Source organism: Nelumbo nucifera, chromosome 2, assembly GCF_055504915.1.
Source record: "Nelumbo nucifera cultivar China Antique chromosome 2, China Antique-T2T, whole genome shotgun sequence".
Classification (NCBI taxonomy): domain Eukaryota; kingdom Viridiplantae; phylum Streptophyta; class Magnoliopsida; order Proteales; family Nelumbonaceae; genus Nelumbo; species Nelumbo nucifera.
In genome coordinates, this window is record NC_142650.1 from 10,338,936 (window position 1) to 10,355,467 (window position 16,532).

Sequence of the window (16,532 nt, forward strand, 5' to 3'; positions counted from 1 at the left end):
TCAAATTAACTTAGGGCAACTAATCAATTTTAGGTGGCGTTTGATAAATCTGAAAAGTTAAAAAGATATTAAATGTGTCTGAAATCTGAAAAGAGGCATACTTGCTTTTCTATTTTTTAGAGGATCTGAATCCATAAGTTTGTTTGTATTTGATCAACCCTTTATCATATGAAATTTATTGATTTTACTATTTTACCCCTAAAACATACAATTTGGAAATGTTGAATTCAATTTACATTATCTCAAAAAAATAATTTTCAACATCAAAATAATATTGAAACAATACAAATAAAAAATAATAAATTACTAATTACTAATTAATAAATGAAACGATTAAAATTAAAAAAATAGTTAATGATTATAAAAATATTAAAATAATTAATAATTTACACAAAAAAAATTAAATAATTTTTAAAAATCAATGAAGTAATTAAAGGTTTCTAGTTAATAAAAATAATTAATAAATAACACAAGTAAATTTAATAAAACAATTAATGTTTGATAAAAAATATTAAAATAATAATAAAAATAATTTATAATTAATAATTAATAAAATTATTATTATTATTCACTGAAGTACCGAACCACCACTACTACTTGTTGCAGCGGCGGTGGCGGTGGCGGTGGTGGGAAGACAGGGGAGGGAGAGAGAGAAGACAAGGGGAGAGCGAGAAGACAGGGGGAGAGAGAGAATTGCCGTTGGGGGGAGAGAGAGAAGATAGCGGTGGTGGGAAGACAGGGTAGGAAGACAGGGGAGAGAGAGAGAACACAAGGGGAGAGAGAGAGAGAGAAAGTCGCCGCCACAACTTGCAGTGGCGGTGGCAGGAAGACAGGGCATAGAGAAAGAAAGAGAGGTCGGATGTTTTTTGGGTTTGGGGGTATTAGGGGTAACTTGGGTCATTTACGAAAAATTGTAAGGATATTTTGGACATTGGGCCATCTCTGAAATGCGTCTGAGTGCATTAAGAACTGACCCAAGGTCTATGATTTTTGGATCTGAAAATTAGTTTTAGACCTAGTTTAGGAGGTACAACCAAACAAGGGGTGAGATTTGAAAAATAGCATTTTTAGATTCAGATCTCTAAAATGTGCAATCAAATAACACCTTAGTCATCTTAATCATATAATGAAATTTGAAGTAATCTAGACTATTCAAGTAGTGCACCATTCTTTTAACATATAAGCCAAATAAAGTGATAAATCAGATATTTAGACCATCAAAATTATATCTTAAACAGTTGATCTCAGCCATCCAATTAGTGTACAAAGACTTCAACCAATCTAGCCCAAATAGGTATCGCTCAACAAAAAAATTTAGGCTATGAAAGTTTTTTCCTATGATAAGAAAATCAATCCCAACCACCAAATTTCAATTAATTTGACATATACAAATAATGTACCAAATCTAATGGTGCAAATTGGGTCAGGATAGGTCGGGCGGGTTGAGGTCAACCCTAGCCCAACCTGAGGTTCTGAACCCCAACCCAACATGAAGTTAAGCTTAGGTTGGGCCTAATCCAACAATTCTTAAAGATTAAGAAACCTACATTAATTTTTTTTATAATCATAAATTGATCAGATTTTTTACTGGTACGTTTGTATTAATTTTTTAATATATAAATGAAAAAAATAGAATGTTTCAAATGTTCAGTCTTATGTATTATAATGATTATTTCATTGAAAATCTAAAAGCATGAAATTAATAATAATAATAAAATACACTTATGGAATGAAATCACTGATGACAACTTTTTAGGATTAAGGCTTAAAAGTTAACGAAGACTGTTCAAGTAATTTATCAAAAAATCAAGCCATCAAAAGTCACCTCCTTGTCACAGTTTAATTTGCCATTGATCATGATGAGATATCACCAATCACCATCATGATAAAATTAATATTTCTTATTTTTTGTTAAATTATTATTTTAGGAAAATTATTATTCAGCCCACCTCAAAATTTTTAGTTCATCGTGAATCCTTAACATGAATTGATGTCAAAATCACGGACATGATGCAATTTATAGGGGGAGACTATGAGGGACTTAATTTTATAAATTAAGTACTTATTCATTTTTTTTGGGATATTGGCCTTAATATCAATAAAAGTAATATTTTTAAAAATATTTCAGAAATAAATAAACTTTTTAAAAATAATATCAATTAAGAATAAAATCATTGTTCATCTCCTTTTTCTTGCAATCTGTTCACCAGCGCCGCCGCTTCCGGCAACACCTCCGCCTCTGCCTTCGCCTCAGACAACGTTGTCCGAGGTGGGCGGAGGCAGATGAAAGGAACAATGGGAATCGGGAGTATCGCACCAACAATCGCCTCCGAGATCATAATTCAGTGACATGCAACAACTAAATAGACTTCGTGCTTCTCATCTCAGTCTCAAAAGATCCAACCAGACGACCATTAAATCTAATTAACAGAACAGGAAATATAACTCTTGAAATCAGAGTAAATTCCATGCCAGTATCAATTTTAAGTAAAGCAAACCTAACGAATAACAGATCGATAGAACTACTGATTGAAAGGGAATGATACATCAGGATTTGAAACTTCACAGACTTCTTAAACAGAGTTTAAGCCTTGAACAGAAGAAAAAAAAGAAAACTAACGCGCCATGGGCAAGCAAAAGCATCATCGGAAGAGAAAACAAAAACAGATAAAAAAAGTTGCAGAGAACTGATTGATTCTTTCTCAGAAACTTCTAACAAATATATTAATTCAGAACCGCAAAAGATAAGCACAACTAAAAGAAGATAAATAACTAGTTAACCATAGATTAAGTGTGTGAAATACGGTAGGGGTGGGTGTGTTAGAAACTTGACTGAAGCTGGTTCGGCAGGGAGCTTCTTCACTGGTTCCGAGAGCCAGTCCAATGCCTATAACTCCATGGCAAGAAACTAGGAGAAGAAACGGATATATATAAAAGAAAATGACGCAAGCAGGACTTACCTGGGCAGATTTTGGCCTGACTGAGGACGATGTACACGGGAGATATCAATTAGCTCAGCTCCGAACTGTTTTCTCAATCAACGGTGGCCAAACGGTTTGCGATCGAAAGTTTGATGGGAAAGGACGATCCCCTTAACTCCTTAACTGTAAATCTCCTTCGAAATGGAAAGGAAGGATGGAAAGGTCAGATTTCCGTCGTTGCTAATGTTTCTGATTAACCGGTGATGAGGACTGAGAACAGAGCTTTTGGGTTAACCAGTGATGAGGACCGGGAACAAAGCTTTCGTAGATTGTTTACAAAAAGCCTTGAACAGTGGGGTGGAGAGGAGAAATGATACGGGAAGAAAATGAAACCGAGCGATGGTTGAGATATCAGATATACGCCGGAGTTGTGTGAGAATGCTGGGATAGTACTGCCTTTGAAATTTCGGTGTTCTAGAAGAAGGTGGTGAACAGGGCTGGTCGAAGGTAGTGAGGAAGGAGGAGAAAAAATGGGTAGAGAGAGAGGTGGCTTTCTCGACTGTTGGAGACGACAGTCGGAGGCAGCTGTCGGAGACACTGCCGGAGGCGTGCCGAAAGCGTATTGAAGGCTGCGGTGGGCGGCTCTGAATACAAAGTTAACTTATTTTTGTAATTTTATTAAATATATTATTTTTATTAATATTAAAATCCTAAAATTGCCCTTAGCTGATATAACCCATGGGGACCGTCAGGGGTAAATTATGATTATGCAAGAGACATGTCATAGAAATTAGCGCAGGGAGACTTGAAAGTACTACAGAGTCTGAATCTGCTGCTAAAACACTTTTGACAAAGCAATCCATCCGCACATCGGGAACATCTTCCCATATGTTCCCGATGTGCGGCTGTATTTTTGGGTTAACAGTTATCACTTTCGCTAGAAGAGAACCTAACTTATTATAATTTACCTACTCTCTAATATTACCCTCGGCCTCACTCCTCTCAAATCAGTAATGTTATCTGTTTTAACTTTTAATTTTGGGCAAATTTCTTAAATTAATCAGTTTTAGTATTGTTAAAGTATTCCTCTTTTATTAAATCGTAATAGAAAAAAATAAAATATGGAATTTGTTCTTCATTATTTTTTAAATTTCCAAAATAAAATTTAATGGGTAAAAAAATTTCATCACCACTGCCATTGCTACATCCATCTTCCTTATATATCTTTGTTTTTACATGGCATTTCTAGCGAAAGACAGGATTAATGAAGGTATGAGGCTACTTGGTTTTACAGTTTTGAGAAGGTTGAATTTAAGAGAAAATAAAAGTTGCAGCCTTATAGGATTGCAGATGGAAGCAGTTTTGAGAAGATTGAATTTAAAAGAAAAATAGAAGTTGCAGCCTTGTAGGAGTGCAGATGGAATTCACAATTGGAGCTATTCTTTGTGTTGTGATAAAACAGAAAAAATACAAAGGTGATGCACTTTATCAGTTTTGTCATTTAGGCTCAGTTTGTAAAGAGTAAAAATACAAATATGTATTGTGCAAATACATATAAAATACAAGGCTTTGCATTCTACAAATTTATATTTATACTTCTTTCAAAGTATAAATATAAAAAATGTATAATATAAATATATTTAAAATAATACAAAATATAAGATACATATTTGTATTTGTACTTTTTCCAAATAATAGAAGGCTTTGATTGCTGCCGTTGGTTTCTAATTTCTACGCCATACCATGTCGTATGATGGTGGCCTTGTGGGGTTGTATCCTTTGAGGCCACCCAAGTTCAGGAGCAAGCTGCCTCTCCGGCACTCTACCCTTCCTCGACTCCTTTCTCGGAACCGAGAATGGTTGCTTTTGACTTTGTGATTTAAATTCTTATTGCAGTATCCGGTATTTTTCAGATGGAATAAAAAGTTGCTTGCTTGTTTACATGTGCTTAAAAAGATCGATACATTCTTTTCACTTTCTCTCCCACTCACTCCATCTTTTAATCTCCCTCCCATTCTCTCACTTTCACAATTGTCTCTCTCTCTGTTCAACGACCATCTAATTTGAGAAAAAAATTTTTACATTCTCTTAGTTAATCTTTTTTGTTCTCTCTCTCTCCATCAATGTACCATTCTCCCTCAATCTTCATTTAATCTCTCATTCTCCCTCATTTTCTTTCTCAGTTGATCTCTCATTCTCTCCTTCTTCATTATCTTTCTCGGTCGATCTCTCCTTCTCCCTCAATCTCTATCATTCTCTCTCATTTTTTTCTTATTCTCTTTCTTGTTCTTTTTTTTATATTTTTCTTACACACTTATATGGTATTAACCACACCGTATTAAGGAACATAAAACCAGTTTGGTATAGTTCTAACTCCTTTAGCCCAATTTGATAAAAAATTCACAAGAAACTTTTGACTATAAAATCTACACCAATTTGATCGAAATTTATAACTTGATTGTACAAATTGTTGGTCCTTTGACTAACTTTATAACTTATATGGGCTGATTAATATCGTATAAATTTCTAAGAAAAATAAAAAAGAACGACAGATGGAGCGGGAGAAAGACTGAATGAAAACGATATAGAAGAGATTGATAGAGAATGAAAGATTAACCATGAGAGAGAAAGAGTTTGATTTGGCTATAGATAAAAATTGAGAGAGTGAGAGATTGAGAGATTGAGAGATGACTTTTGAAAGTGAGAGAATGAAAAGGAAATCAAGATATAGAGGGAGTGAGAGAGAAAGAAGGAGCGAGAGAAACAAAGGGAGCGTCCCAAGCAAGAGAGGAAGTGAAAACTCCTTTTTCTTTATTTTCAAATAATTCATAGTGTGTCTAACATAGATTAAGAGTGAAATACAAAAACCTTCATTCTATTTTAAAAAAATTGATAAAAACCTCCAAGACGAAAACGTTAAACCGATGATAATTTTTATCAAAATACCTATTTTACCCCTTCAGCTACGATGCATGGCACAATCACGATTGCTCTCTCTACGGCGGCGATCCCTTCGTTTCTAATTCCAGTCGGTTCAATCATTTCTCCAGCAAGATCCCGACATCATTTGGGAGATTGCCGGCGACGATCTGAGGCATAACAACCTGATCGGAGAAATCCCTTAGACTGAAACTTTTGCAAATCAAGGCCCGACCGCATTCCTTCACAATCCCTCCTTGTGTGATTTCCTCTCTGGAAACCTTGCAGCGGGAATCCCCTAAAGAACACCTCAATGAAACAGAATCAGACAACGGTATTTGATACCAATCCAAAAATAAGAAAAAAAGAGAATTGAAAGCAAGTTTAATAATCTTAATTGTGGTGTCATATGCCGCCGGAGTCGCAGTAGTCGGTTTGCTCATCGTCTATGTATATTGGAAAAGAAAAGATTCAAGATTCAAAAAGTTGCAGCTACACTAGTAAAGGAAAGTTGGGCGGTGGAGGTGAAGGCAAAAAATTGTCTACTTGCTCTTGTTCCTGAGCAACGACGATTCGGAGCTGGAGTCTGATGAGAAGGCAGGAAGTAATGAAGGAGGAGAAGGTGGTTTGGTTGCGATTGATAAAGGGTTCACGTTCGAACTGGATGAGCTTCTGAGATCGTCGGCTTATGTTTTGGGTACGAGCGGATTGGGGATCGTGTACAACAAGGTGGTGTTGGGCAATGAAGTTCCGGTGGCGGTGAGGAGATGAGGTGAAGGTGGAAGGCAGAAGTATAAAGAATTTGCAGCGCAAATACAGGCGATCGGACGGATTAAGCACCCCAATATTGTGAGATTAAGGGCTTATTACTGGGCTTCTGATGAAAAGCTTCTCATCCTTGATTCATCTCTAATGGCAACTTGGCTTCGACTCTTCGTGGTGAGTTCTTCTGCAACTTCTTTCCATTTTTAGTTTTTTGAGTTTCAGATTCTCTCGAGTCTGGATCTACTGCACTTGTTGTACAATTGCGTTTAATTTGTGACACGTGTTTCATCACACGTCTAATGAGACATGTGTCAGCGATTAAATGCAAGTGCAGCAGATAGATCCTCATATAGTAATATTACTGTTTGTGAACAAACGTTCTACCATACGACAATGAGCGAGGGCTTCATGCAAGAGAATATGGCCATTGGATATTAGATATAGAACGCGGTTAGTATTGAGACGATTGATCGATCTCCTTGATGGTGATTGATCTCTTTTGATGACAGGAAGAAATGAGGTATTTACAGATTAATTACGGTCTATACTCCTTCGCAGGAGAAGATGGGGATTGCTGTTTGTTGTGGCCCACATTTGGGATCTCCCCGGGTTGAATAGATTGAAGAGATAGACCGGATCTACTTCTCACACTTGGCGCTTCACACACATTGGAAACATCTCTCCTATTTATTAATTATTATTCACGAGAGATGTTCTTAATGCACGATGGATGTACATGTAAAGCGCCCATTTGTGAGGAGTAGATCCCATGCGGTTGTTATGCCTCAGATCGAAGCTCACCGTCACCAACAATCTCCATTGTATCATGCATCACAGCCGAAGGGGTAAAATAGGTTTTTGAAAAAAATTATCATCATTTTAACGTTTTTCGTCTTAATCATTAACGGAATGGAGATTTTTATCGATTATTTGAAAATAAAAGACAGATTTTTACTAAAGTTAAACGAAAGGTTTTTATAATTGTCAGAAATTTTAGGGGAGATTTTTCTATTTTACCCTAATTTAAAATATACTAAAGTTTATGGGTTTTTGAACAAATTGTAGGATTAATTTTCTCTTAAGACAATAGTCGTACAATAAGGTTAGCGTTATTCAATTAAACCTTAGGGTTACTTTTAAGAAATTTGCCACTTAACTTTTTTCTGCTGCAGGTCATTTGTGATCACTATATAAAGCTTGGAATCTCGGCCTTCCAGTTATATCTCCTGTATTTTTTCTCCCTGTTTAGCGGAACTTCTCTCTCCCCACCACTCTCTCTCTTTCTTTCGATTGCAATGGCGAGTATCGATCCCGAGCACAGAGAAGACGACGAGGCCGCTGCAGGAGGCGAAGATGAAGATACCGGGGCACAGGTTGCTCCAATTGTCAAGCTCGAAGAAGTCGCCGTCACCACTGGTGAAGAAGAAGAGGATGCCATTCTTGATCTGTAAGCTCTCGCTTGTTTGCTTTCTAGGGTTTGCGATTGTTTCCTTTCCAGTGCTTTATTTTTTGTTCTCATTTTTGTATGACGATTGCTTGATTCTCTTTCGATGTCTGCTTCTGTGTTGCCGGACAAACATGCAGGAAAGCGAAGCTTTACCGGTTCGACAAAGATGGAAGTCAATGGAAAGAAAGAGGCACTGGAACTGTAAAGCTTTTGAAGCACAAAGAAACGGGGAAGGTAAGGTTGGTCATGCGGCAATCGAAGACTCTCAAGATCTGCGCTAATCATCTAGGTCGTTTTCTTACTCCAATTGTCGCGATTATTTGCGTTTCTTCTTTCGGTTGCAGATCGGCGTTTTTTGGTTTATTTTGATTTATATTTGATTTTCGTTGTGGCCTTCACAGTTTCGCCCACGATGTCGGTGCAAGAGCATGCTGGGAACGAAAAGTCGTGCGTCTGGCACGCCACTGATTTTTCCGATGGTGAATTGAAGGATGAACTTTTTTGCATCCGATTTGCATCCGTTGAAAGTAAGTTTTTCTCTGATCGGGTATTTTTCTTGTATGCTATTGTTTTTATGTATTTATTTATTTTTATCTTATGCTGTTGTGGGTTTTCATTTTATATATTAATCATTAGTAAGTATTGCTTTGAGTTAATATCTAGCCTGGTGTACAGAACAACACTGTTTCAATAGAAGACCTCGATTACGGGTTTAGTATTTTGAGGGCGTGAGGAGACGTGGTCTTTAGGTGCTACCTTTCCTTGTGATTCATCCTAAATTAAATTAGAGGGATTTGGTGGTTAGCGGGCTGATTGTTTTTTAATTGTTATGATCTTTCAGCAAAGGATAACTTTATTCAGAACCTTAAGAAATGAAATTATAAGAACTCATATTTATAGACTGAACATAAAGCGCTAGAAATCTCATTATTGACTCTTAGCATGTGTTAACATTTCTGACTAGTACCTAGGTAAGGTAGGTTTACTTAGCCCCCCCCCTCTTTGTTTTGCAACGAAGACACCCCTGTACTTATAGATTCCAGCACTTTGCTTCTGATACCTTAATGGTGAAAATGAAATTACCAAATTGTCCATTTGAGATTTTATAGACTAACAGTGACAGTGGAAAAAAAATACTAAAATACCTATTCTAAAGAATAATATCTTCTATTGACCGTTACTGTCTTTCCACATGGTTTGGATGAAACCCTTGCCAAAGAAGATGCCAAACTACCTATGGATAAATCCAAATATGAAGATGAACCACTTGTTCATAGCGTTGAAGATGGACTACCTGATCAGCAGCACTTCCACAAAGGGTGTAAGTTGCTACCAGCTTTTGTTGAGAGAAGCTTAAGGGAAACATGCAAGAGTTTGGGTTATAGAAAAACTAAATTAAAAGGGAAAAATGGTCTCACAAAATAATGAGGTTAATTTGGGGTTGTAAATTTGTATAAACTGCATATAACAATGACATGGGAATATTCCATGTTTAACTGAGGGAATGGCAACAACAAAGGTGACGTGCTAGAACTGGGGGGGTCTTTGTTGTAGAACAATGTTTGGGGTGCTAAGTATCATGACTCCCTAAGTACAGGGTGGGTGCTTGTAATTTACCTGAAATATATTTTCTTGGTTTTCATGATCTTTAGAAACACCTCTTGATACTTGCTTGCGGAATCAAAGGTCCAAGCCCTTGTTACCATAGTTTTGAAAGCACCAAGGCGAGGCTAGGAAATATTGGGGGGGGGCTTGTCACTAGACCTGTTCATGGGTCGGGCCGAGCCGGGCTTTTACTCTTCATTAACAGGATTTTTCCAGGCCTGAGCCTGACCCTCATAAAATGCCCGAAGCCCGACCTTTTTTTTTGTAAAAAGTGGGCTGGATGGATACAAATCAATCTCCAACAAATTCAATTCAGGTTGTTTGCGTTAAATAACCAGAGAGAAATGCCACCAAATTTCCACTTTGGATCTGCTATTTTAAACGAACTAAAATTCTACTCAGATAAAGAATTTAGTAGAACAGAGGATGGATTTGGATAGGGGTGGCAATGAGCCGAGCTTTTCACGAGCTGCTCAAGCTCGGCTCGTAAAAAGCTCGGTTTTAACCGAGCTTCGAGCTGAGCTCAAGCCCGATTTAGAGGCTCGATTAATAAACGAGCCGATCTCGAGCCTAATAGAGCTTGGCTCATGAGGCTCGCGAGTCGAGCTCGAATATATATATATATATAATTATAGAAAATAATATATATAATAAAAATATTATAATTCTTATTTTTTTAAATATCAAATAAAAATTATTTTTTTATATATAATTTTTTATTTTTATAAAATATTTTCCCTCAAATCGATCTCGAGCTCAATGTTCTAGCTCGAACTGATCTCGAGCTCGAGCTCGAGCCTTATACAACCTTGACGAGCCGAGCTCGATCCTCATACTATTTGGCTCGGCTCAACTCAAATCCACCACTAGATCTGGGTACCTTTTTGAGCTTGAGTAAGATGCCGGTGATAGAATTCCGGAGAGAGATGGCGTCGTCGCGGAGGCGAATGACATCACGGCTAGCACAAGGGACTCGAAGGAGAGGCACTGCTCTGCTCCTCCAGAGACGCAACAATCCCTTTGGACATCATTTGCAACTTCATTTCTAGATCCGCCAAGTGCTTCTACACTAGGTCTTGAGGGTGTCGAGATTGGCAGATTGCATTGATTCATTTCTTCGCATCGAATTTCTCGTTAGAAAACTCTCCCAAATCAAGTGAGCCTGAGTCTGAGATTCTGAGAATGAGAACAATGAAAAGAGAGAGAAGTTGCCTAGGCGCATTGATTTTTTTTTTTCTTTTTCAATGTAAAAAACATCTATCCTAGGGTAGTTCCCTAGGTTCCATAATCATATTTCCTTAATAACTATCCATAATTTTCATAAAAGTATAAACTTCATATTAAAGTATAGAAAATCAACATATTCATGAGAAAAAAAAAGAAGAAAGAAAAGAAAATTCAAAAAATACAGGGGCTGAAACCCTATTTTTTTATAGGAAATAAAGAAAAGAAAAGGGGTTGATTAGACAAAATTTTAAGTTCTTCTTTATTGGTTCAGGTTTTGAAGTCCTTGAGGGTTCAATACAGCAGTTGTTGATAAAAAAATACAGCAGTTAGCAATGTCTATGTTGATTAAACCCTAACAAATAAGAAATTAATATATAAACACACAAAATGAATGTTTTAATTTAATAGTTTCTATTTTATATTTATAATCTCAAAATATTAAGAATATAAAAGTATTTTATGACAGCATACAAAACTGCTTGATGATTAGGCAAGGCGAGCCTCTAAGGGTGCTTTGTTGCCTAGGCACCTGCCTAGGCGTTGCTTTGACAACTATGCTTGTTACTGGAATGCGGATTGCTTGCTTTATTCTGGCTTCTTCTATTGTGGTTGAGGGATACTCCAGGAATGCGTTTGCTTAGGCTAAATCTGATGAGACAGGTCCATGGAGGCTCGCCTATCTCCTACATGAAGTTCATGAGCTGATCTTTTGGCTAAATCTGGTTTGGGTAGGGATTTTTTTCCTGTTGTTTTTTTTTTTACTTAGTTTTTGCTGCTTTGCCGTATCAGATTGTAATCTCCTCGTGTAGTTCCCTTCCCTTCTTTTGTAAAAAAAAAAGAAAGAAAAAACCTCTTGATATCTTATTACTTTCTAATATCTCAAACCCAGAAGATCTGGTTCTACCCTTAGATATGCTAGGATTGAGCTGGCTCTGGGCACAGTCTGTTTCAATTGTTGGTGCAATTTTGATTGTTTCTAGTGTGAACAATTTATGTGCAGTTAGTCTTCCATGGATAGGATAGGTTTTGGGTTGTTGAAGTTTGACTCAATTTATAATGAAGTTTGGCTTTGTTTGAGTTCTTAGCAATCTGAAACATCAAGAACTTGACCATAATATTCTACAAGCCTGACCATTGTACCATTATAAATGCATGTTAGCTAGGTTGTATATTTTGTTACACCAAGACGAAATCATTGAAATATACCCTCCTATTCCTATACGTCATACTAACGGCCTATCCTCAACTTTTTGTGAATCCAACTTTTGCCTTTCCCTCCCTCCCTCCACTTCTCAGGTGAGCCAGCTTGTGCCATAAATCTGATTGGGTGGATCATGGATCCTTTCTTTCTGTTATTTGGCCTCATCCCCCTTTCCACCCACTATGGCCTAACATCTAAAGGGTCTTGGGTTAAAAAGTTCCAATAATATTTTTCTTGTTTCCTGATCCTCTTTCTCTCTATCTAAAGGTTTTATCATCATCAAAAGATTGTGTCTTTATTTTTTGTATTATTGTGGATCTTTCCAAAGAAATTTTGTTCAAGCAATATTTTTGCTCTTCCGTCTTTATTGAACTTTTTAACATTTCTTCGTTCCATTGGCATTCTTTTCTTTATTTTTTAATCTTTTAATGATTGATTGGTCATGTAGGGTTAGGAGGGCTCAACAATTGCACTCTTGTCTGAAACCTATTCCACTTATTGGGGATATAGAATCACTGGAAATCCAATTATTCAAATCCTTATGAGAATATACATACTGTCTTTGTCCAGCATGTCAAAATCAGGTTGTATTAATAAAAAAACTTTTGAAGTATTATATTAGTTCTATTTGCTTCTGTACTTTGATCGAGTTGGCTGTTCTGTTGCGTGTGGGTTTATTTATCATATAGACACGTTAAAAACAATATCCATTGAAATTGGAAACTTTCTGGTGTTAAAAAAAATGCCAGAAAGCCTTCAGGATGAGGTGTGAAAAGAGTTATGTAATTTCTTTAATTCTTTATATTTCTAGTGTATTATGGTGCCATGCTTGCTTTTATTCTGGTGAATCATATCATGGTGCCATATTTTTAATCAGCGATAGAGTTCTGTTTGTATGCACATTAGACACTTTAGTGACGCCATGTTTTTATTGCAGACTGTAAGACCTTCATGGAAATGGTTCAAGAGGTTGCTGAATCCCAAGGGAAGAAAGAGGAGAACGAAGAAGCAACTGCAACTGCTGGACTTATTGAGAAGTTAAGTGTTGCAGAGGAAAAAACTGAGGATAAAGCTGGAGAAAAAACTGGTGCATCGAAGGAGAAGGAAGATGATAGTGGGCATGCGAAACCAGACGAGAAGAAGAAAGAAGAGCCGATTTCTTCGGCTTAGATCTGCTGGAAGGGAGTTTGCATATTTTGGGTTGTCCTCTGAGGTGGTGATTTTGTCCACTTTTCCATACAAATTGTCCGATTTAAAGAAGAGCTAGCTTTGAGTGGACATGGATCTGTAGGTGGAAGTGGAACTGGTGTCAGTCGGTCAGTAAGTTTTGTCAAGTTCATCGGACTGGGGTCCAGTATGCATGTCAAGTCAAGGGATCTGGTTCTGAACTGGTGTCAGTCGGTCATAAGTTTTATCAAGGTCATTGGACTGGGGTCTAGTATGCATGTCAGGGTCGGGGGTCTGGGTTACGCTGTTCCTGTGAGAGTTTCATGAGAGATTGAGAGGTTTCGGTAATTGGGTTAGGGTTTTTGATAGTTCCCTCCCAAAGGGCTTGGCCGCGTAGGAGTTAGGTCTGCAATTTGTCTGCGCTAAAATTATATTTCTAAATGGTAAACATTACTAAGATTATTCTCTAGCTATTGCCATAGCCGATGAAAATGCTAATCTCAGCATGCCATGCCGTTTCCGATGCCTTGGACTGAAGTCATGTAAACAATAATATCTTTTTGGATGATGTCTAAGGGACTATTAGGTCCATTACCATTTACCAATTCGTGAAAACCAATCAACACACGATTTCACAAGTAATGCCGGATGTACCAATAGGCTCATCGATCCTCCTGGCCGGTTTTTGATCCTATTTTCCATTCTCGTGCCGTCATGCGGGTAGAGCATTTTTTTTCTTTCATTTTTTTAAGCTACTACTTAAGCGAGAAGTTGCAAAAAAAAAACATACATATATACAGGTGAAAAGGTCCGTTCTCCGCTGGGTAATGAGACCGTGTTGATCCTAAATTTCCCAGAAGAATGCCAATCTTGTATGCTTTTCTTCCTTCATTATTATTTAACTACTGGGATTGCAGGCTCCAGATCCCCCCCCCCCCCAAAAAAAAAAAAAAAGACTAGTCTCCCAGATGAAAAAAAAAATACGTACATTTATTTTAGAAAAACAATTGCTTCACCATGGGATTCTCAAGTCTTGTAGATGGTAAGAACCACATATCCTATAAACTAGTGAGACCGGGTCTGCTCCTCGAACTGACCTCATGCACATCCAACATACATAGGGAACATCTCCTGTATTTATGTGTTATTATTTACGGGAGATGTTCCCAATACATGGTGGGATATGCATGTGAGGACGTTGTGAGGTGCCCTGTGTGAGGAGCAGATCCCAATTCTAAGCCAGTAAGCCCCCCATTGTAAGATTCTAACTGAACTTTATCTCCACTGATTTAGAACTACTGAGAAAGCTCAGAAAGAGGGGATTCATTGATCGATTCTATTTTTGTCAAGGGTATAAGGTATCGGAAACGCAAGCTATATCGGAAAGATAATTTTAAGAGACCATCGGGATACGCTTTGGATACATATAGATACGGACGAAAAATCAAGATACGCATAACTATGCTAAAAAATTCAAATAAATCCTAAAAATATATTAATAATGATAGTTACAAGTTTTATATGATGGTAAATAAGTTATTTAAAAGTAAAAAACTATAATTTAATGGTTTATATAAAATTCAAGGTATTGGGACACACTTAGTAACTATTCACAAATGATGGAATAACTAAAACGTGAAAAAAAAAACTAAAATGTATATTTGATATATATTAGTTTTAAAAGAATCAATATAATTTATCTTTAATATTTATTAATACATAAATTTTAATAATTAATTTTAACATTTATTGATAAGCTTACACTAAAAAAAAGAGAAAATTTATTTAAAAATAAAAATGCATAAACTTATAACAAGCAAATGGGCATGGCTTAGTAGTGAATCTCTAGTTGTTAAAGGCTTAAAGCCTAATATCCAAGGTTTGAATCTTTCTATTGCTAAGTTTGTAGTTTTATACTAACAAAACGAATTTAATGAGAAAGAAGGTTATTAATTAACGAAATTAATGAGAAGAGAATTCCAATTAGGTGCTAAAATTGAAATTCAAATTTAAAATTATGCATTAATTACACGAGTAATTAACTAATTAATGAGAACAAAATTGCACTTAACTATAGGAGTAAATATAAAATTAATGAGAGATAATTCGACCCTAAATATAATTTAATGAAATTAATGAGAGAGAAGCAGACTTGTATTAGGCTGTACCAGATTGTTTTGGAACTGTATTGGCCGATACAAACCCGAAACAATCGGATAAAGACCAATACATACAAGGAACGCTACAGATAATTTCTATGCATTCTTTGTATCGGACTAATACCGGAACGATACGTATCGACCGATACAGTCCAATATGTTGCAAAATTTTGAACCTTGGTTTTTCATTTCATAATTCTTAGTAGATGATCAAATGGTTTAAAATGATTATTAGGGTAATAGTGTCAACTGAATCCATCTTTGGCATCTGCAAAGCGAACAAAAAAGTATAGAGATTAAATTATTGATATCACCTCACTCGAACAAGACATCTATTCTGAGATCCAACATGTTTCACGAGATCAACCGCCTGATTCATTTGTGATATTATTCACGTCTTGTTTTTTTAGAGACTGGATCACACATGACGCCTCACACCAACCTCGTAAGCATATCCCACCGTGCATTGGGAACATCTTTTGTACTTATATGTTATTATTTATGGGAGATGTCCGCAATACATGATGGGATGTGCCTGTGAGGTCGTTGTGAGGCACCCTGTGTGAGGAGCAAATCCCAATTCCTTTTTTAGGATTCTCTACAGACATTGACATAACTGGGATGATCCCCAACGTTCTCATTTTTTTTTACTAGCATAAAAGGATAGGGATGTCCATGGATCGATTAACTGAACCATGACCCTTTTTTGTAAGCCGAACCAGTGGTACCAATTTTTTCATTTCGCCAAACCGAAACCGAACTAGTACCACTGGTTAACCGATCCGCCGGTTTCAATTTTTGACCGATTCGAATATTCAGTTTTTCAGTTTTTTATATTTATAATATATATATATATATATATTATATAAATATATGTATACTACTATATTATAAATAATAAATGATATATAATATATTATAAATATTTTAAAAATATATAATATATTTTGTAAATAGATCATTATAAATATAATATAAATACATATTTATATAAAATACATAGAAAATATGTGACATTAAAAATATTTATAAAATATACATATAAATATATATACTTGTCGGTTTTTTATAGGTTAACCAAAAATCAAACCAGTCTTTCAGTTTTTCAAAAATTCCGAACT

The 16,532-nt window shown here is 36.2% G+C and overlaps 1 protein-coding gene across 1 annotated transcript; it reads left to right on the plus strand.

The window, feature by feature from the left end:
* Positions 1 to 7,816: 7,816 nt before the first annotated feature.
* On the plus strand, positions 7,817 to 13,721 carry LOC104594939 (ran-binding protein 1 homolog b-like). Its single transcript, XM_010255496.3, has 4 exons — positions 7,817 to 8,052; positions 8,190 to 8,341; positions 8,454 to 8,579; positions 13,023 to 13,721. Exons 1-4 carry the CDS (start codon positions 7,901 to 7,903, stop codon positions 13,253 to 13,255), a joined length of 663 nt encoding a protein of 220 aa, XP_010253798.1. The 5' UTR covers positions 7,817 to 7,900; the 3' UTR covers positions 13,256 to 13,721.
* Positions 13,722 to 16,532: the final 2,811 nt, after the last annotated feature.

What these genes read in the sequence shown, in the direction of transcription:
- LOC104594939 (XM_010255496.3), top strand. Translation starts at nt 7,901, where the DNA reads ATGGCGAGTATCGATCCCGAGCACAGAGAAGACGACGAGGCCGCTGCA. An exon ending in GATCTGCGCTAATCATCTAG is followed by an intron (nt 8,342 to 8,453) that starts GTCGTTTTCTTA and finishes TGGCCTTCACAG; the next exon opens with TTTCGCCCACGATGTCGGTG. An exon ending in CCGATTTGCATCCGTTGAAA is followed by an intron (nt 8,580 to 13,022) that starts GTAAGTTTTTCT and finishes TTTTTATTGCAG; the next exon opens with ACTGTAAGACCTTCATGGAA.